General features: G+C 47.6%; 1 protein-coding gene across 7 annotated transcripts in view; it reads right to left on the minus strand.

The window, feature by feature from the left end:
- Positions 1-19,745, minus strand: part of Lpin1 (lipin 1) — a 106,736-nt gene extending 86,991 nt beyond the window's left edge. For 3 of the 7 annotated variants that reach the window (XM_039112197.2, XM_039112195.2, XM_063261886.1), the window contains exon 1: positions 19,559-19,727. In XM_039112197.2, the coding sequence (XP_038968125.1) occupies positions 19,559-19,639 (81 nt within the window). In that variant the 5' untranslated portion in view covers positions 19,640-19,727. Of the gene's footprint in view, positions 1-19,558 lie in introns of all 7 variants that reach the window. The other 4 variants (XM_039112200.2, XM_039112196.2, XM_039112199.2 and 1 more) reach the window with 3 other exon arrangements.
- Positions 19,746-21,948: the final 2,203 nt, after the last annotated feature.

The following is a 21,948-nucleotide window of genomic DNA, read 5'->3' on the forward strand; positions in this document are numbered from 1 at the left end:
ACTGGGTTGGTCAAGTCCAGTGTCACATGAGCTGGGCACTTTCTGTGAGCCATGCCTGTGCTGAGTTGCTGAGCTCACGCAGTGATTTCTAGGAGGATGGAGACAGGATGTTTGGATCGCTCGTGGTAAACAGGGAGGAAGTGCAGAAGCTGCTATCAGTAATTTAGCACAATGTGTATCTCAGAGAAAGAAGGATTTTTTTTTCCTTTGAGAAATGAAGGGGAAGGGGGGGGGGGGGAGACAACCCGAGAGGACCAGACAACACAGGGAAACATGAGAAGAAGAGCGAAGTCAAGAAACTTAGCAGGAGAGTCTTGAGGTCTCGTGAGTAGTGAGAATACAGCTCAAGGCCTCCCGGGAAGAATGAATTGATAAAGAGAAGACATTTGACCACTCAGAAAGAGAAACTAGGAAGAGACAGAAGGACTCGGGGCACCAAAGAAGTGTTTCGTTCACAGTAGAGACAGTGAAACTCCAGCCATAGCCACAGAGGAGCCAGGAAAGCTAAAGAAGGAAGATGAGCTACATGCCACCCTCTTCATCGGTCAGTGAGCGTCAGCCATGATCCTTACTCTGCACCAGGGACCTAGCTGTGTGTCTTTCTTACTAAGTCTGCCACTTCCCTGGGGGCTCATCCACTTAGAAACAATGAAGTCAAGACTCAAAGCAGCTTTATGCGACCTGCCCAAGTTTACACACATACGGTGACCCCAAAGAAGACTGAACTAGGTCTGTCCTGCCCCAAACGCCTTACTCTCTCAGACTCTGCCTCCTGAGAGGTCCACGCTGAAGCCCAAGGGGTGGACAGCAGTAGAACAGAGGGAGAAGCCATCATCACACGAACCAGGGTCATGAAGCATGCACTGTGGGTGTTGTACCCCTGATGAAGGTTGGTGTAGTCCTTCAAGCACCTACTATTTTGAGCTGTTTCTATAGCAGGGCAGGCTTGAGGTTGTAGAGTACAGTGTGTTCTTGGGCACCAGGTGAGCATGCACAATGGACGGTGATCCCAGCACTGAAGTGAGCCTGACACAAGGAATCCATTGGCTTGCACCTGTAGGAACTTCTAACCTGTGTATCAAGGCAGACAAACCATGACAGAAACATAAACTCCTCCTCCTAGACTAGTCAAGTACTACGCCATGTTTTTCTATTGAACTTATTTAATTGTCTAAGCACTGAAACATTATGGTCTTTTCATTTTGGTTGTTTCTGTTTTAGTGAAACTGTTTCAGAAAAGTTGACTCATTTCCTCCAGGCCAGTGAGTCTCATCCTCAACTCCCATCTCTCTCTTCACAGAGCTCCTGCAGGTGGATGTAGCCTTTCCCTATTCTGCCCCTCCTCCACACCCCAATTAATCTAAGAGCACCAAAGGCAGCCTCCAGCCTCATCCTTCTTGTTTGTTAGAAGAAGGTACGCGCTTCAATCACTTGGTGACCCTTGACTCATGGCCATGAAGTATAGAGGACAGAGGTAACATTACTATGCTGGTGGCCAGAAGTCACCTCACTTAGACCTTCCCAGCACATGTAATGTCAATGCCACCAGCTACATCACAGGCTTGAAGAGTGGGAAAGAGGTTCTGCTAACTTTGTGACAACCAGGAAGGGATGGGAAGATGTGACTTCACTTTCTATTCTGTCATCTTGCTCCCACGTGTCTCGTGGACTCCCCTTCATGATGCCACCTGTCCAGTACGGGGTGTGGGCAAAGCCACAGGACTTCTCGGAAGGACTTCTCACCCAGCCCATTTAATTAACCTCACTAGTTTTCACTCATAGAGCTGAAGTCAACCCGTAAGGTATTTCTTTCAACACAGGGATTTTTTTTCCTGGCAAGAAATAGTCTTCGGAAGTGTCTGCCTGTGACTCGAGACTGCAGAGAGATACAAATTTTAAGCCTTCTTAAATTTTAAGCTTTATTTTTAATTTGCATGCAAAGTAACAGGTTTTCCTGCTGTATTTTTATACATTCTTAGTTTTTGTCGCCCCCTCTCATCTCCCTGACTTGTTCCTGGCTGTGTCCACCTGCCCCCGGTATTCCTCTTTTTTTCCAATTGCATATCATGTGTTGCGTTAAAACCTCCTTCCTTCTCTGATTTCCTGACAGCTACCCACACTCTTACCCATATACATACACATAGATAAAAACTAGACACTGGGAAACACATGTGTGTGAGAGAACGCATTGTGTTTGTTTTTGGTGTGTGTGTGTGTGTGTGTGTGTGTGTGTGTGTGTGTGTGTACACCTGGCTGTCCTCACTTCATACATTTTCACAGCTCCATCCATCTCTCTTCCTGTCAATTTCATAATTTAATTTTTCTTTATAGTGGTCCACTCTTTTAATTCAATCCCAGCACTCGGGAGGCAGAGGCAGGCAGATCTCTGTGAGTTCGAGGTCAGCCTGGTCTACAGCATGAGTTCCAGGACAGTCAGAGCTATGCGGTGACACCTAGTCTCAAAAAAACAAGCATAAACAAACGAACAAAACATTGTGTATACGTATAAACTTCATTATCAATTTATTGGTTATGGGCATCCAAGTTGATTCCATTTCCTTTCTACTGAAATAACACAATATTTTGCGTGCAAATGAGGTATCTGTGGACTTGGCCTCACAGCAGGAGGACTCGCTAAGAGTGCATGCTTGGGGGAGGGGCTGATATCGCATCGGACATCTACCATGGGTACTTTAGTCATAGTAAGCCTTCTGCTTACAAAACGCAAAGGCTTGACCTTGTTCATAGCACAACAGCTTCCAGCTGAGCAGATTTGCACACACAGAGAGCAGAGCTCCTCTTTGGAAGGCCAGCCCAGAACTGACAGCTGCTAAAGGACATGGCACTTTGCAGAGTGGGAGGAAAGAAGTCAGTCAATGGTCACTGTGCCGCTGACAACTGTGACATCTAACTCTAAGTTATCAACTCAAAAGCACAAGTTTATCGTAGAAACAGCAGCCCCAAGTGTGGAGAAATCACGTTTCTGACGACATCAGTGTCTAGCTACTGTCCTGGAGGCGCCTGGATTGTTCTTATATTTCTTAGAAGTGGTAGGTGCACGGCAGCCAGTTCTGGCAGCCGTGATCAGGAGAGATGTTTTAAATAAATAAGTCAGACAAAGCCCTTTGGCCTCTAGAACATCCAGTTCCTCCTCTGAAAGCCTCTGGCCTCCTGAGACTGCCGTGGTGACATTACCAAGCATGAATGAGGCTATCCACAGTCAACTGGGTCCCTGCCAATGTAGCCAGCAGTCAAGAGTGCCCTGTGTGCTCTAGCCCTGGTTAGGTCTCGCTGCCTATGAGGATGAACTACATGAAAATACAGACTCCCACATTCCTGGGAGGACCTGGGTAGGATTCTAACTTCAAGGGGGTTCTGTCACTTGGGAGAAAATAATGCCACAGTCAGTCCTGTATGGAGCAAAACTCCAAGGCCTTGCCTGCCTGGCATGGGAAGCCACCCAAAGCCCAAGGGCATGCTGGGAAGCCACCCAAAGCCCAAGTGCATGACAAATCAGGCCTATCTTCCTTCCTTCAATAGTTGTCCTCAGAAGACCTATTTTTGAGCTCACTTCTCCTCCAGTAGGATGAGGTAGAGGTTGTTTCCCAGCCCTGTAAGATGGGCGGAAAGAGCCGGGTTGAGGACGGAAGGACAAACTTCAGGTGCTCGTACACTAGTAAGGACTCAGGGTACTGAGACTTGCAGAACCACATAAGGACATCACTCTGAGACTTTGTCTTTTTGTTTTGTTTTGGTTAGGGTTGTTGGTTGGTTGCTTTGTTTGTTTTTCTCTCACATTTCATGACCTGCAGCATCAAAGTGACCTTTCCCAAGGCCAGCTCTTTCTCCATCCTGGCTCCCATTCCCAATAGGGTGGGCGTTGCTCTAAAAGACAGGGCTGCTCAACACACGTTCCCAGCACCCACCTCTGTACAAGGTTACTCTGAACTCAAAGCCAGTTTTTTGCGAGTACCTTCAACCACCATGTTCTCTTTACACCCAACAAAAACAAACTGAACAGGGTCATGACTCTGGGTCCTAATTGAAATGTGCCCTGCTTTTTAAAAAAGAAATGGTGCCGTTGACTCTGTGTGCCCAAAGGCAAGCCACAGGATGTGTGCTTCCAGTTTCTCAGTAGTAAGATAGAGATAACAATTACTCCCAGGGGTATTTCAGTGCCTGGTGAAATAAGACTCCAGAAACCACGTGTGCATGTGCGTGTGTGTGTCCGTGTGTGTGTGTGTGTGTGGTGTGTCTGTGTATGTGGTGTGTGTGTATGGTGTGTGTGGTGTGGTGAGGGCAATGAGTGGATCAGAGACACACAAGATATGGCGGATCCAAGGATAACATGGGAAAAGGGAGTTTCAAAGGAACTCATGCCAGGTTCAAAATGGTCCCGGGTCCCTCTGGGATGCTCTACATTAAGGACTTTGAGCTGGTCAATATCTGCCTGGAACAATGAGAGAGAAATAACAAAATCTTTAAGTCATGTTTTGTCTAGAGAGTTGGCTAGTCAAGAAGGAGGAAGGTTTGTACCCTAAATTCTGCCTTCCATCTCCTCTCCAGCCAGCAGGCTTTGCGGGGGAGGGATGGAAACAAAGGGAGGCAATCATTTCAGCGTTTAGTCTTTGCCTCTCCAGTCAGGTGGTCAGTCTTGTCCCTAAAGCTCATGATAGCCATGTCTCCCTCGTCTCTTACATTTCTCCCTCATTATCTGGAGATCCGGGCTTGCACACACATAGGCACATGCCAATGTGCATACATGCAATGTATGTTGCACCCACACCCAAAATAAATATAAGAAAATTTTAGATGTTCAATCTAGTTAGTGTTCCTTGATGCCAACCTCGTGCTCTTTTCATAGTCACCTGGGCTGAGCTGCTAGCTCAGACCAAGCCATTAGCAGTACATACCTGCTAAACTATTAGTGCCCCATATGTATAGTAGATTCCTTTTTGCAATACACAGTACAAATGTCCCCATATAATATAATATACAGTCTCCTGTTCATCCCTCCTGGGCCCTAAAAAATCCTCTATCTGGAGCACTTGTCCCCAAACTCAGTGTCAGTTCCTCTGGTCCCCTTCAAGTCTTTGCTGAAATGGCGTCTTCCCAGTGAGCCCAGTGTTACTGTCATCCTCCCTCCCCACTCAGAGCCCTGTCCCTGTACTCTGCTTTATTCTCCCTCTCAGAGCACATCATGCGGTGTTCACTTTCATTGTTTATAGACTGTCCAGACAGGAGGTCCAGGGAGGCTAGACTTTAGTCTAGGTTTGTGCTGTGTGGGTCAGGATTGTTCATGAAATATCCAGCGGTGAAACACGCATCTAACAGCTCTCGGTAAACATTGCTGGGCGACTGAACTGGGCAAAGCACAGCCTGGTGACTGCCTTGGACCACGGTGTTAAGGTCTGATTTGGAGCCTGGGATAAAATTTAATGATAGAATGTTTGCCAAGCATGTGTGAGGCCTTGGGTTTAAACCCCAGCATCACAACAATGATAATAATGGTTGATAATAATAATAATAATAATAATAATAATAATAATAATAATAATAAATAATGTCTCATATAGACTATCATTGAAATCCGCTGAGAAAATAATTGACTGTTTTCTCCTTACCTTGTGTATATATAGACGAGTGTATATATCTTAAAAAAAATTTCCAAAGCTATTTATGCCTATTATATGTTCAGTCCTAGCCCCAGTGGCCTGTGATGTGCTCAAAGAACCATGGCCCCGCAACACCAAGGCTGGAGAAAGAAGCCAGACCAGAGGCCGCTGTCCCATAAGATGCTGCAGAAGGTCAGAGGAAACAGAGATAAGGGAGAGAGGGGTTGCAGAAGCTGAGCTCAGCTCTCTAGAGCCAAGGGAAGGGGGATTTCCTAGAGATGGCGTTGACACGGAGCTGGAGGGCTCTCTGCAAACCCTGTACCAATCACGGAGTAGATCACGTGATGGTTGCGGAGCATCTGAACACATTGTTTAACCTCACGTCCATTTCTGGTCTCCACAACCTACAAAAACCAACTCTATTTCAACCAGCACACACACACACACACACACACACACACACACACACACACACACACACACACACCCAGGAGACTTCACACACACACACACACACACACACACACACACACACACACACACACACACACCCAGGAGACTTCTAATACCTTTGGCTCCCAGCTGTGAGGCTTTTAGCCAGTTCTCCGACTCTCCAGCGCCACCTACTGTGCACCAAGCATCCATCCTCTCCACCTGAAAGTTCCTTGTAGTCCACTGGGACCCAGTTCATACAAAGTCTCTATGATTGATGTATATGGGAAAGGCTGATCCCTGCCCCCAAATAACATCTCTTGCTGACTTCAGCTACTCTCGGACTGCAGCAAATTCTCAGTATCTCAGGGGGAGGTCAGAATCCCGCTCCTCTCTGTGGCTTGGAATTTAACAAAAGGTGTTTGAAGCAACCGATGACTATTATCAAAGGAAGGCATCTATAGAAAAGGAGCCCGAACAAATCTTGTCCTACAGTACTCCGTGATCCAATCCAGGCAACCCTAGAGCCTCGTGTCCCTTGGAGGGAAGTAGAGGAGGAGGAGGAGCGCTGGGAGTTGAGGAGGAAACATTTGTAAGACACTTGCATGAAGCTCCTTTCACTGCTGAACGGTTCACAAAGTTTATGGTACAAAGTCTAGTTGTGGTTTTTTGCCAGAATCAGCTAAAGGGTTTTGATAGCATTATATATTCCCAATCCCTGCTTATCAGTTACCGATAGCAAGCGGATGAGCCGATGAGAAAATTCAGCCTGAAACTATTTGATTACACACACACACACACACACACACACACACACACACACACCTTACAATAATGCCCTTGGCAACTTAATTCTTTCTCCTGAGTTTATAGACTATGCACACATACTTTTCTCCCAAACAACACACCGGGGAACCTCAGAACCCCCTGGGCCTCTCTGCCCACACTAGGAGACAATAGTCTTCTCTGCCCCTAGTAACAGCCAATTTTAGATAGTTGCTATCCACATATCTTTCTAGCATACCCAGGTATGAAGAACGGAAGGGCCAATCTGGTGAGAACTGGTTTAGCATGCATGTGCAGTAAAGCAAAACTATGCCCACCTTGTGCCATCTTATGCATATGCATACGATTAAAATTAAATGTATTATGGGAAGGGAAAACGAAGGTGTGATCAATCAAAATAAGGATCCATTTACTACTCCTCAGGTAAAGTGCCCTCCTTCCCAAAATCTCATGGCCCACTGTAATCTTGATAGTAGATCCCTCTACGACCGGCACTACGGATTTTCAAACGAAATTATGTCGCTCCTTTTACAAATCTATGACCCCTTATTTTCAGATCTTTAGGTAAGAAGCCAAGAACCTGGAAACGCTCGGCTCAGACCCAGATGGCCTATGGTAATGCGGGGACTTGTCAAAGCTCTTGGTGACTCTTGGTACTTGGGAGCCACTCACTGCTTTGCTTAAGTCCCACAGCAACCGGACTCACAACTAAGGCCATTTGGGAGCAGAGTGACTCACGGACATCACAAAGCAAGGATGCACCAGAGCCAAAGCAAAGCGGAGGGAAGAGTGTAGGCTCCTGGAGTGGCACTTTCACAGAAGGTCCAAGTACTGACTACCGCAGGTGAGTAGCAGTGTACACCCTTTCGCTTTGAACACATCAGCACTCCTTTAGGATACCCAGGTGTCAGGGTGTGGATTGTGTCCTAAATGCCTTCCAGTGAGTCATTCTCAGCCTTGGAAAATGAGAGACATTAACTGCCTGTAAGAAGGCATCATCGGGAAGAACTGGGCTGAAGCAAGTTTTCCTTTCCCATGGAGAGCTTGGAGCATCAGACAGAAGTGGAGGCACAGGCACCCAAGGGTGCATGTGCTCTGCACTCCAGGAAGGCATTTGATAAAATCTTTCATGAGGCCCAATAGGGTAGGTGAGAGGGCTTGTGGGTGGTGGGAGTTCGTGTACTGAGTGCAGCTAGACAAACCATCATATTCGGGAAAAGGGGGATGGTTCAGATAGAGGCTTCAAACGGTACACCGGTGCCTCTAGTCTTACCCTCTCTTAAACACTTCAGCAATGTTGGGTTAGGACAGAAAGCACGTTTGTAGCTTATAGCCAAGATGATGTCATGAACTGGTTCTTCAAATCATCTTAACCCCCTAGTATTAAATAGATGAGACAAAGATTACACCATAGGAAAAAGACATAGGCTTAAACAGACAGTGTTTGCAGAAGCCAAAATCAGAGCAGAAGTGTAAAGAGAAGGCCAGCAAGATGGCTTAGTGGGGAAAGATGCTTGCGGCTAATTCTGACATGAGTTCAATCCCTGACTTCCGAATGATGTGCCCTTCCCATACACACACACACACACACACACACACACACACACACACACACACACACAAATGAATGAACAATGTTTTATAAACAGAAATGTAGAGAGCTGGATGTGGTTGAGTGGGCCTCAGGCCTCCACACAGTGGCTCACAACGTTCTGTGACTCCAGTTTCAGAAGATTCAACACCCTCTTCAGACCTCCACTGGCACTCACATGGTACATAGACAAACATGCGGGCAAAACACCCATACACATGAAATTATCCAAATAAAATTTAAAAATATTTTATGACAGTTTTTGCTTACTTGTTATGCATGGGCACGTGCCACAGTACACATTTGAGGGCAGAGTGCAACTAGCAGGAGCCTGTGCAGAAACCGAGCTGAGATCGTCAGCTTGGTGCTAAGGGTCTTTACCTACTGAGCCATCCCACTGATCCCCTATAGTCGATTTATCCCTCCCTCCTTTTCTCTGTGTGTGTGCCTCTGTTTAGTTCTTTGTCTATCTCTGACTTTCTTTCTCCTCTCTCCCTCTCCCTCTCCCTCTCCCTCTCCCTCTCCCTCTCCCTCTCCCTTTCTATCTCTGCCTCCTTAGACAGGCAGGCAGGCAGGCAGGTAGACAGACAGACAGACAGACACACACACACACACACACACACACACACACACACACACACACACAATCCCACTGGTTCTTGGAAGCACCAGCAAGTCAAAATACAGAACATAATTCTGACATTACAGAAAGTCAGGCTTCATTTCGCACAGGAACTCTGGTGCAATTAGAATGAACTTTTTCAGCCCCAGCCAGGGGTCACCACCAGAACTGTAAGAAAACAGGGATGCCCAGGCGCATACATTCAGATCTACGTCATCTGGCTGTTCTCTGAGCGATCCTGACTGCCCAGGGCTGACATGAGCAGAAGATGCCCATTAGGTTGGATGACAGTGTCCAACTCTGCATATAAAGCTAGATGACCAAGCAGGCTCCACTCACAGTCAACACTCGAGACTAATGCCCCATCAAGTCTTCTTTCCCATGGAAATTTCCAAAAATGAGATCCCTAAAAAGTCACTCCCTTGCCGCTGCTCACGTGCACAGCCCATAGCCATCACCCCTAAGAAGACCCCTGCTAGCATCAGCGGGAAGATGGGCATCACTTCAGTGACATTAGATCTCTAACTCAGGCTGGAGAGCTGAAGTATGTGAAAGTCAGGTCCCACCCTTCATGTGCAGAAACAAACAGGAAGGCAGCATCTTTAGCGGAGAGAGCAGAGTCTTAGGAAATAGGGGACCCTCCATGGAAACACAACATGACCGCCAGGATGAGATAGCTGAGAGAGACAGAGGAGTGCGCGTGCGCACACACACACACACACACACACACACACACACACAGAGAGAGAGAGAGAGAGAGAGAGAGAGAGAGAGAGAGAGAGAGAGAGATATGAGATGAGATGCTCTCAGGTTCTCTGTATGTGATCTATCTCATCTGAAACTAATTGTCACTGTAGGATGTCTCTCTCTCCCTCCTTCCCTCCCTCCCTCCCTCCCTCCCTCCCTCCCTCTCCCCCTCTATCTCTGGGTGCATGCATGTGTGTGTGTGTGTGTGCGTGTGTGTGTGTGTGTGTGTGTGTGTTTACATTTTTATTTACTGTTACATGGTGCATGTTAGGGGCTGAGGTCAGAGGACAACTTTCAGGAGTCAGAGGTCTCCCCTTCTACCACATAAGCCTATGGAAATAAACTCGGATCATCAAACTTGGCAGCAAGTGTCTTTATGCATGAAGCCATCTTGCTTGGTCCCACTGTAGGATTCTTGGGCAAGGAAAAGAGCAAAATATGGAAAATGGCAGGCATGCTACCCGACATGAAAATTTACACAGTACACAGTAATAAACCAGATACATCACTTTAAAGCACTTTAGATTACCAAAATCCCAAGAATAACTCATGTCTGCAAAATGCTGTTCCCCAAATTGACGGCTTCCATTCACGTTGACTCACGCACGTTCTTTCTCTCCGTGTATTGACGTCATAGGCATTTCTAAGTGGGTAAAAGCTAGACACTCGAGCTCATCTCACTTCTGCAGCCACTGCAGTGTCTACCAAATGTCTATTAATAAACTAGGTTTCTGCTTAGGTCAAATCAGGTCAAAGCACAGACTAGCTAAGTCTCCCCTCCCCTGACCCTTTCGTTTGAACTGGTTTAAACCACTTCATTCTTAGATGAAGAGAATTCATTTAAGAAGTTCAATAAAACTCATATTGTTAGCTGAAGATGTTTTAGGTATTGATTCATATTCCATTTGTTAACGGTGGCCACTCCTCACTGAAGAAGAAATGAGGTCTTTCAGCCAAGACCTGGCTTGAGAATCTTGTGACATCGCCCTCTAGAGGCCAGAACACCAGAGCCTTATTAAGAAGTACCTAGATCATTAGTGGCTCTCAACCCCTTTGGGAATCAAACAATCCTTTCACATGGGTCACCTAGACTATCAGAAAACGTATTTACATTATGATTCATCACTAGCAAATTCGCAGGTATAAAATAATAATTTTATGGTTGGGGGATCACCACAACATGAGGAACTGTATTAAAGGAACCTTAGGAAAGTTGAGAACCACTGCCCTAGATCATTTCTATAAAGGGCTGCTGCCTTTGAAGAGAAGGGAAGGGAGGTGGTAAATAAGGAACAGGCAAGGCCCAAGAAGTCTGACAGGACAGGGAAATAAAGCAGGTGCCCCTAGGGCAGCCATGAAGGGAGGCTTTCATTTGAAGGCTGGAGTCTGCTACTCCATCTCAAAAAAATGGCAGCCGTGGCTCCAGAGGGAAAGAGATTCGGAGAGGCCTCCGGGATGTTAACTCCTCTGGGGATTTCAATGTATGTTGAGTGGGGCTCGTGCATGACTGTGGAGGGAGACTGCACAGAAGTGACAGGGTCAATATGGGGAGAAGTTGAGAAGGTGAGCGAAGTTCATCAATCCTGCGTCTGCAGTGGCTCTATGTTTATGTGTGTTCATACACAGAGAGAGGGGAGACAGAGGAGGGAAGAGGAGGAGGAGAGGGAGGGGGAGAGGGGAGGGGAGAAGGGAGGGGAGAGGGAGGAGAGGGAGGGAGAGGGGAGAGGGAGAAGAAGAGAGAGGAATAGAGAGAGAGGAGGAGGAAGAGGGATAGGGACAGGGTGAGGAAGGAGGGGGAGAGAGATCTGTAGATATTCATCCATAGTCCATTTATAGAAAGCCTCTACAATGGGAGAGCAGATACTGAAGAACACAGTCAGTCTCGCCTTCTTAAGCCACTCCAGCCTACAAGGCCTCTCTGGGGACATTGACGTAAAGGACCTCTCTGCCTACACAGATTCCAACAAGTTTGCCCTTTCCCATCAGGGCCCAGCAGCCTCAGTCTTGGGCCCAGAAACCTAATGACACAAGTCCAGTTTGGCTTTCAGCCTCTCTTGTCACCTCTACCGGTACCCTGCCACCTTGCACACTGTAGAACTGGGCAGCTCTGCCGTGACCTCACTTATAAAAGCATCCGTCGCAGGCTGTCACCTGACAAGAAACCAACCCGAGCAAGTGGACAGACAGAAGGAACCATACCACACTCGCCCACTCTCTCCTCACCCTGCTGGGTTTACTCAACAGTCGGCATATTTGTTCCTTCCTCCTCTGTGCAAGCTCTGGGGGGTGGGGCACCTCTGTGGGGAGGCCAGAGGTCAGCGACGGCTGTCTTTCTCAGTCACTGCCACCTTCCACATTTCACACAGCTTCTCTCACTGAGCCTGGAGCTCCTGGGATCTGCCGGTCTCTAGATCTCACTGGGATCCTAAGCATGCACCACCATGTTGGAATTTTTGGATTTTTGTTTATTTCGTTTTCTGGTAGTTTTGTTTTTCTTTGTTTTGGGAGACAGGGTCTCACTATGTAGCCTTGGCCTGGCCTAAAACTCAGCATGTAGAACAGCCTGGGCTAGAACTCATAAACTACCTGCCTCTACCTCCTGAGCGCTGGGATTAAAGGTGGGCTGGACTTCCTGTGTGTGGATGCTGGAGAGCCATACTCATGCTTGTCCACAAGCCTGTTACCAGCTGAACCACCTTCCTCCCTATGAGTTTATTTCAGACATGAAATTATCCACTTGTAATCTTAAGGATAGGGGAAGGGAGGGAGGGAGAGGAAAAGAGAAGGAGGGATGGAGGAAGGACTGTGATAGTGATAATTTCACAAAGAAAAGAGACTCTATCCTCCTAGATTCATTTACTTTCCTCATCCCTGAGACAACACCAGACCTAAGAGCGTAATGGGGAGGAAGTCTTTACAGTGGCTCACGCTTTCAGAGGGTTCAGCCCATGGTCACCTGACTTCTTGTGCCTGGGCAGAATGCTGCATCATGGCAGCAAAAAAAAAAAAAAAAAAAGTGGCAGATGGTGACATTTTCTTATGGTTTACAGGAAGCAGAGAGCAAGGAAGAGACCAGAGACCAGATACAACCTTTAGATGCATGATACCAGTGACCCACTTCTCCCCCAGCTAGGCCCTATCTCCTTAGGCGGCCAGAGTATCCTGCCCTCACTAGGATTTCTATTGCTGTGATAGAACACTGGGACAAAGCAAGTTGGGAAGAAAAGGGTTTATTTGGCTTACACTTCCATATTGGAGTCCATCGCTGAAGGAAGTCAGGACAGGAGCTCAAACAGGGCAGGAACCTGGAGGCAGGAGCTGATGCCAAGGCTGTAGAGGGGTGCTTTATCCCCATGGTTTGTTCAGTCTGCTGAACCCAGGACCACCAGCCCAGAGGCAGCACCACACAGGCTCTCCCCCATCAGTCACTAGTTAAGAAGAAGCCCTACTACAGGCTTGACTGTAGCTGGAGCTAATGAAGTCATTTTCTCAACTGAGGCTCCCTCCTCTCTGACGACTCTAGCGTGTGTCAAGTTGACATAACGCAAGCAGGCGCAATCCTCAGGTATCACTGGCCGCCGAAGACGGAGCATTCAATACGTCAACCTGCTCGGGCTCGCTCTTATCCAAGCCACGACGGTCTCCCATAACGGACAGAACATAACGGACATAACAAATTCTGGCTTTCCCTGAGAGATCTAGGTGGGAAGAATCACATCAGTAAACACTCTCACAACTTTGTCTTATTTTCTTCTTTCCTAGTGCAGTACTGGAAACCTTGGCACATCCCCACAGCTATCCAACTCTGCGTCACTCTAGTCCTTTTTGTAAAAAACAAAGAGGAAGAGACATCCACACCTGGCGCTTGCTCCAGTGGACGCTCCTTCCCACGTCAGCATCATTCTTGGCACTAGCGAGTGTTGGAGGTTGAAGCAACTGGCGGGGACCCAGGGTCACTGCTGAGGTTGGCGTGAGCCTGACACCTGCCTGGCGTTCACAGGCTTTGCAGTTCTTGTGGAACTTTCCACTAGTTCATACTTCCCTCTCGTCTTCTTCTGATACATTTTTGATGAGAAGTTTTTTGTCTACCGTCTTTTAAAAAAAAATCCTTTTCTAAGAAAAAATAGTAACAATCAGATTCCTCACCAACCTCACCTCATTCGCCCTTGTCAGAAATGAGGCAAGCGGATTCCTAAGCACCATGCTTTCTGTTTTGTTTCGGAGACAAGACCTCCATATGTAAACCAGGCTGGCCCTAAACTCATGATCGTTCTTCTCTAGCTTCCCAAGTGTTGGGATTATAGGCGTGCATCACCATGCCCCAGTTTGAAAGATTTTTTAAAACCCAAGACCCCTGGAACCCAAAAGCAGTTGTGTCAAGGACAGTAGCTTTGTTTAGAGGCAGCACAGCCAGTATTTCAATCCAGGGATTGCAGGCTCCAAAGCCTGGGTACCTTGTGTACCCTAGCTAGTTCAGTGGTTCTCAACCTTTGGGTCTCGACCCCCTCACAGGGCTCACCTAAGGTCATTAGGAAAACAGTGATATTTATGTTACAATTCATAACAGTTTCAGATTTCCAGCTATGCAAACAATTTCATGGTTGTGGGGGTCACCCCAACAGCACTAGGAAGGATGAGAACCCCTGACGTAGAGGAAGCAATTAGACATCAAAAGTTGTGACATCTCAACTTGCTGGAGGGAAGGAGAGTGGAGGTGCAGGCTGGAGGACTGCAATGTCACAGGCTGAGAAGGATGGAGACGCTAGGTCAGTTAAATGCAGTGTCCTAAGAGTTTGCCTCCGGTAGCCCAACTCCACAAAGCAATACAAAAATCTATTTCTATCAGAAACACAACAACTATGAAGCAAAGAAAATCTAGGCCCTCCCTCACCAATCCTTAATTTATAAAATGCCCCCACAGATTTGCCCTCGGGCCAAGCTGAGAGAGACAACGTCTCAACTGACATTCCTTCTCCCTGTATGACTATATTCTGTGTCAACTTGACAAACAAAACAAAACAAAACAAAACAAAGAAATCTAGCCAGAACACTCCTACACTGTGTTCATTCTAACTTGAAGGTCTCACTAGGGATCAGGTTAGAGCAGTGGTTCTCAGCCTGTGGATCATAACCCCTTGTGGGTTGAATGACCCTTTTACATGGATCACCTAAGGACATCAGAAAACACACGTACAATTCATAAAAGTAGCAAATTACAGTTATCGAGTAGCAATGAAAATGATTTTATGATTGGGGGTCACCACAACATTAGGAACTGTATTAAAGTCTCAGCTCAGCCTTAAGAAGGTTGAAAGCCACTGCGTTAAAAAAAAAAAAAAAAAAAAAATATGGCTGGTTTTCTGCATGTGGTATCAGAGTACGACCTGCAGAGGGCACTCAGGACTCTCATGCTCACCTGGTACTGGCCAAGGTGGGCCCAGGAAGCAGGAGCAGGAGCCATGTAAAAAGGCTGTTGCCAGACACCCCTCCCTTTCTCACCTCTCTGACCATCACTTCCGGCCATTTTTCTCTCTGGCTCTCCTGCAACGTTCCTGCCCAAACAAAAGCTTTTGGACCAGGTGGACAGTGGACACTGGTGCTCAGCTTGCACACAGCATAGACAGACTTTGTCCCTGACTATCAGAGATCCCTGAAGACAGTGACGCAAAGAATCATCCCCCAGCCACCGTCCAGGTATCTGAAAAGTGAAGGCAATATCTTAAAGACAAACATGCTCAGTATGTAGTATTTTTGCAATCCCTAGCAGAGCCTCTATCTGAAAGAGTGGATCATGTCCCTGGAGGTCCAGCTAATACCTCTAAAGGAAAGGACATGGCCCCAGGCAAGGTGTGTCCAGGATGGATGAGTCGAGGAATGGCTGGGCTGACTAAAGGTCTGGTCTAGATGAAGCCTGCACTCGGGATAGATAAAGACACATGGCGCCATGTGTGTATATCCTAAAAGTGCTGTAGGTCCAACACCTAAGTGAATGTATGTACTTTTATAAATTATAGAATATATATAATTTATAGTACAGAGAAAATTTATATAGTTGTATATTATATTTTATAATGTAGAAAAATATAATACACACACATATATATGTGTATATATATATATATATGAGAGAGTTTTATGTATCACATCTGACCCTCAGCTAGCTGTGTAGTCAGTGGTGACCTTCAACTCCTGATTCTTTTGTCTCTACTTTCTGAGTCCAGGAATTACATACATGCACCCCTATGCCTTGCTGTTTGCAGTGCTTGGGGTCAAGCCCAGGGCTTTGTACATGCTCAGCAAATACTAACTGAACTTTCTTAAAGTTTAGATTTATTAATTTTATTTTACATGTGATATGTGGGTTGCACATGTATATATGTGCGTCACATGCATGTTTGGTGCCCAAGCAGTTCAGAAGAGGACATTGGATGCCCTGGAGCTGGAGTTACACATGGATGGTTGTAAATCACCATGTGGGTGCTGTGAATTGAAACCAGCACTTCTGCAAGAGCAACAAGTGCTCTTTCACCACTGAGCCCCCAGCCTAGCTCAAAATCTGATTACTTGTCACTATTACATTTACATCCTGTAGCCACAGGGCATCCTTCCCAAGATCAAGGGTAGTGTTGAGAGCAATTGCTGTCTATGGAGCCCTGGCGACTCTTTTATCATTAGATATTAGAAGCATTGCTTTGCCGATGGGGAAGCTAAGGCTCTAGCAAGCTAAACTGGCATATGAACCCAGGCCTTCTGGCTCCTGCACTTTGGCCTTCTGGGTCTCATATTTGGCTCACGACTGCTTGCTGTCTTTCAGAGGCTGGGTGCCCAGCCAAGATGAATGTCACAGTGCACGTCCCAACTAGGAAGAAAGGGGGAAAAAAGACTCCCCGAGAGCAGGCAGCTTGGGGTAGGAACACCCTGTGCTCTCAAGCATTCCCTGTGCTCAAGCTTACCTCCCAGAGAAGTGGGCTCTGTCTCTGTTTGCTGTTTATTGAAACCCTACTCCTCTCCTGCCTGGCTCTTAGGCCAGCTTCTCAAGGAGCCTTCCTGGTCTTGCCCAGCAGTCACTCCTGAACTTGGCCTCAAGAACTCTGGCTGGCAGGCTGCAGTCTGCCCACCCACGGTTAGCCTGACCTCCTTTAGGGACCAGGCTTAGCATTTCCCCCACCCTGCTGGGCTCTGAGCACACTCGGGACCCTGAAACAGCGCCCAGCGACTCTGTGAGTGTGGGTGGGGCCAACTGAGCAGGTGCCTCTGGGAGTTTCATCTCTGCCAGCTGCCCTTTCCCTCCCCATGGTCGCTAAGCTGCTTTTACTCTTCCCAGAAGCCAGGCAGCTGAGCCTGGGCCCCCAGCCAGGGCAGCTGTAGTTCCTGCCTTTCTTGTCTGTTCACCAGATCCTCTCAAGCCATCCCCAAAGCATCCCTGATCTCACAAGTCCATCTGGCCTTCTGCTCCAGTGTCTGGGCTTGGTCCCAGTTCCTCTGCTTTGCTAAAACCATAGCCTGGACACTCCCTTGTCTCCCAAGATTCAATGCCAGATCCTGATCCAGATCCTGATCAAAGCCCCATCAACAGAGAGAGGCGTTGGTTTCACTGGGACTCCTGGTTAGGCATTCTGGGATACTATCTTACAAAGGGTCAGATTCTTCCAGAAGCATGAGCCAACGTCCCAAGGCCCTACAAAGCTCAACCTTAGAGTCAACCACCCCCCTTGCAGGGAACCAGTAACAGTGTGTCTCCAGCAGCTGCCAGGTAGACTCTTTCACCTCTCATTGTCCATCCCCCCCTCTCTTTCCCCATAGCCTCATTGGCTCTGAGAACAAATAAGAGAAGCCAGGCTATGCTGGCACAGGGGACAGACCTGTTGCAGACTCTGCCCGCTGAGTTTCTTCAGTGAATGAGCATTTATCTGGTACATGAGACAGTGGGGAAAGTGACAGACTAAAAGGGGACAACGATTGGATTTCAAACCCCTTTGTCCCTTTATTATAAAAAGCCATCAAGGACAGAAGCTCAGCCCCTGCTTACAGTGCTCTAGGCTTTTGCTCACACCCTTCTTCATGTTCTGCACGATCCACACTGACCACATTCCAAACATAAGCAGGGGCTGGAAAGTAGCCTAGTCAATAAGGTGCTTGCCTTGCAGGCATGAGGACCTGACTTTAAGCCCCCAGGTGAAGCCCATGTGAAAAGTCCTGGGTGCAGCGGTTACGCGCTTGTATTTGCATCTGTGGAGGAGGCAGAGTCACAGAGCAGTGGGCTTTGTTGGTTAGTCAGCCTAGCCTACACACACACACACACACACACACACACACATACACACACACACACACACACAAGCAAAACACAGATATTCAACCAGAGCTTCCTCAGATTAAAGGCCCAATGGACATGGACTGGAGAGTAGACAGAACCTTCACCATACACCAGAGGTCCTGGCTTCCTGCCATGTATTTTCAATCCACACTCCCACTCAGTTGCCATGGGCAAGTCTCAGTTTAACAGTCATCTTCCTCAGATCCCTGCTACCTGGGCTGGACAAGGCAGCACCATGACAACGAGGCCTGCATCTCAGACCTACAGGGCGTCAGTCAGGATGGTGGGCACCGATGCGACGGGTGGGCATCCACACTGCCCACAAAGGAGGAGAGAGTTTACATCGCAACTGATACAGGCAAGGATGTGTGCTATGTTCTAAGGGGGCGTTCCTGGACTGAAAGAAGAAAAGCTACTTTAATTCCCAACTAACCACAAAAAGAGCTCACTGTCAGAGCAGAATTCCCAAAGGGAGGTACCACTCCTGTCCCCACAGCTAGGCCTGTGGAAACACCTCTACAAGCATGGGTCCTTTAATGAAAAATCTAACCTCAGGATTTATGACTTATGGGTCAGAAGCAGGAACAGAATCCAGGACCTCCTCTCTCTCAGCTCCCCTGACTACATTGCACCCTATCCCTCCAGAGCAGCCCCTAATGGACAACCTGTCTTGAGGACAAAGATGAGCAAACTGACAGGTGCCAGGTGCTCTGGGACACCAGCAGCGAGAAGGTGTCTTCCTGTTGCTGCAGAATTACAGGTGTCCTCTGCGGAGTATCATGGGGGGATCCAGGGGCACCATTTGAATCAGGGGCATATTGTCTACACTGCACCCAAACCCACTGGCCTTTTCAGGAACAGCAGAGGTTTGGATTTTAGCCCAGGTCCTATCCTCAATACTCACTGCCACTTGGGGTGATCACAGCCCCCTCCCCTTCGGGCTTTGGGGTCTTCAGAAAGCATAGCTATGTCTAAACAACATCCCCCTTTCGTGGACTTTGAATGAGGTCTAAAATAGGCAGTACAGAGAAGCTGAGAGCTTCAGAGTCCAAAGAGCCCCCTGTCAGACACAGTGCTGTAAACAATCGTGGTAGAGAGAAGTCATTCTTATGTCACTGCCTTTCTCTCTGACCAGGGGCAGACCAGAAAGCACCCAGGCTCAAAGCATAACCAAGCATTTTCTATCCAGTGCAAAAAACAACAACAACAACAAAAAAAAAAAAACCAAAAAAACAAGCAAGCAAACAAACAAACAAAAAAACAGGCTTTAAGTCTGGAATACATTCCTGTAAACAAACCTTCCTGAGAGCCCTAAGGTGGGAGCTTACAGGGCACACAGCTAGATATTGTGAAGGTAGGACCCTCCTGAATGGAGCCTCTGGGCTCAGACCGCACAGCTGCAGCTGTGAGCAGAAGCTGAATCCTCAGACAGCCACACGCAGCCTTACCCAGGACCATGCCGAGTCCAGGGAGCTCTTGTCCCGTGGTGCCTCCCACTTGGAGCTGCAGACAGGATCCTTCTCTGCCATGGCTGGACCTGCGAGGTCTAGCCACCTCCTCGTTCAGTGTCTGGAGAGAAATGACCCTTGGGGACACCACCTCAGGAGCTGGAGGCTGGGCCTAGTGACACCAGAGTAGGCAAAGCTGCTTCCCTTTACTGAGCCTGGGCCAAGTCACAAGGCCCCAGCAAAGAGCAGGGTGTTGAATTGCAAATCCTTTCCCACCTGGGGACTGGCAGACAAACACCACAAGGAAGATGCAAAGATACCAGAAAATGCCAGTTTCTGTCCAGTTTGTGCAGGCTACAAGGGAGGGGGCACGAGGCCAGCTGACTCAGCAGGACACTTCCAATCCACTATGTTTCCTCCTGCCTTTGAGGTCTAACTCAGGAGTAAGACCCACAGACTGAGTAACTTCCAAAGCTGAGAAGACCTAAGACAGAATCTGGATTAAAACCCACAGAGGATCCACAGAGGGCATTTGCTCAGAGGAAGTGTTGGCAGAGAGACTATACTCCAGCCCCTTTCCTGGTTGAGTGCAGGAAGTGATGCTTTAAAGTGACAAAAATCTAAAAGCCCAGAAGATGGCTCAGTGTGCAAAATTGCTTGCTGTGTGTCTTCATTGGGGTCTCTATTGCTGTGACAAAATACCATGACCAAAAGCATGTTGGGGAGGGAAAGAACCTGGGGACAAGAGCTGATACGGTGCCCACGGAGGATACAGGCTTGCTCCCCATGGCTTGCTCAGCCTGCTTTTTTATAGAACCCAGAACCACCAGCCCAGGGATGGCACCACTGGGCTGTCCTCTCCTGCACCAATCACTAATTAAATAAATGTCCTACAAGCTTGTCTGAGACTTGATCTTATGGAGACATTTTCTTAATTGAGGCTCCCTCCTCTCAGATGACTTTAGCTTGTGTCAAGTAGACATAAACCAGCATACGTGCAAGCATGAGGACCTGAGTTCAAATCCCTAGAACCCAAATAAAGTTGGTACCATCATGGCCATCTATAATCATGGTGTACCTACAAAGAAAGGGGAGGTGGGGACAGGAGACTCCCCAGAAACTTGTTGTCATCTAGACTGATGCCCACAGGCAAAAGGAGAGATCCAAGTGTTTGGTTGTCCTCTGACTTCCGTGCTGTGGCATGCATGTACCATTATTCACACACACACACACACACACACACACACACACACACACACACACACACACACACATATCATATATACAAACGATCACACAACAAAGTAAAAGTAATCCATGCTGCCATTGTACTCTATGAGTTTTCCAGCAAATCTGAGAGAGTTTGCTCTCTGTTGTGTACTGTCACAGGCCAGTTGGAGTCAAGAGAGCAGGATTCAGCATTTCCCCATGTGGCTGTGTGTCACACTGGGTTCTGTCCCCTTTCCCTGCACCCTTCATTAGCACCATGCGTCTTTCAATAACTCTGGTTTTGCAATGGTTTTGTACACCTTGGGAACTCTACTGAGCATGGAGGCTGCATGATCGTGTGTGGTTGGCCAGCATACCTCTAATGTTACACAAAGAAAATAGGAGCTTCAAGAGTTGGCCTTGGGTCAAGACGTGGGAAGTGACAAAGCAGGCCAGGTGACTTAAGGGACAGCCCTTAAGCGGATTCTTGTATTCCCACAAGTCCTGGATTCTGCTGGGCTCAGGTAGCCTGTGGTGGCAAGGAGGGAGGCTTAGTCAGAGGCACATGAGGGGCGCATGCCTGCATAGCGGGGCCTAGGGAAGAGTCTTCAGAATACTGTCAGTGAGTGTGCTGGTGGATGAAGGAAGCCAGCCATGAGCAAGTCTACAAAGTGCTGGTTGCCCACCAGAACTAGAGCGTAAGACGCTATTGCTGAGGACACTATGTGCTGTGGTGAGGACAAAGGGAAATCAAGTTGGAATTGAGTTGGGAACTTCCTCACTGCTGTGTAGCCCTGGTTGTGAAGACAGTATTATGTAGGATGCTGGGAGGAAAATGTCATCAATATGTCGTCCTTAGCTGTGGACTCTGTGTGTAGCACAACGTTGGTCATTCATGTATAGTGGCACAACCTTTATGGAGGTAACCAACTGCTTTCTGCTAGGATATGAAGACAACTCGACAGGAAGAAATTCACACTTGGTCTCGTAAGCTTAGTCAGAAGCCAGTGATTGGGGAGGTCACAGGCCCCAGGAGGAAAAGCTAGTGCTACTGGCTTGTTAAATTGACACAATGTTGTTATATTTTTACAACAACAACACAATATTTCTGTCAAATGGCTTTCTAAATTAATTCCGTTTTTATACCCAGCTTTGGACAGAGATGCTTCCTTTGCAGTAGG

Source organism: Rattus norvegicus, chromosome 6 (assembly GCF_036323735.1).
Source record: "Rattus norvegicus strain BN/NHsdMcwi chromosome 6, GRCr8, whole genome shotgun sequence".
In the NCBI taxonomy this organism is placed as follows: Eukaryota; Metazoa; Chordata; class Mammalia; order Rodentia; family Muridae; genus Rattus; species Rattus norvegicus.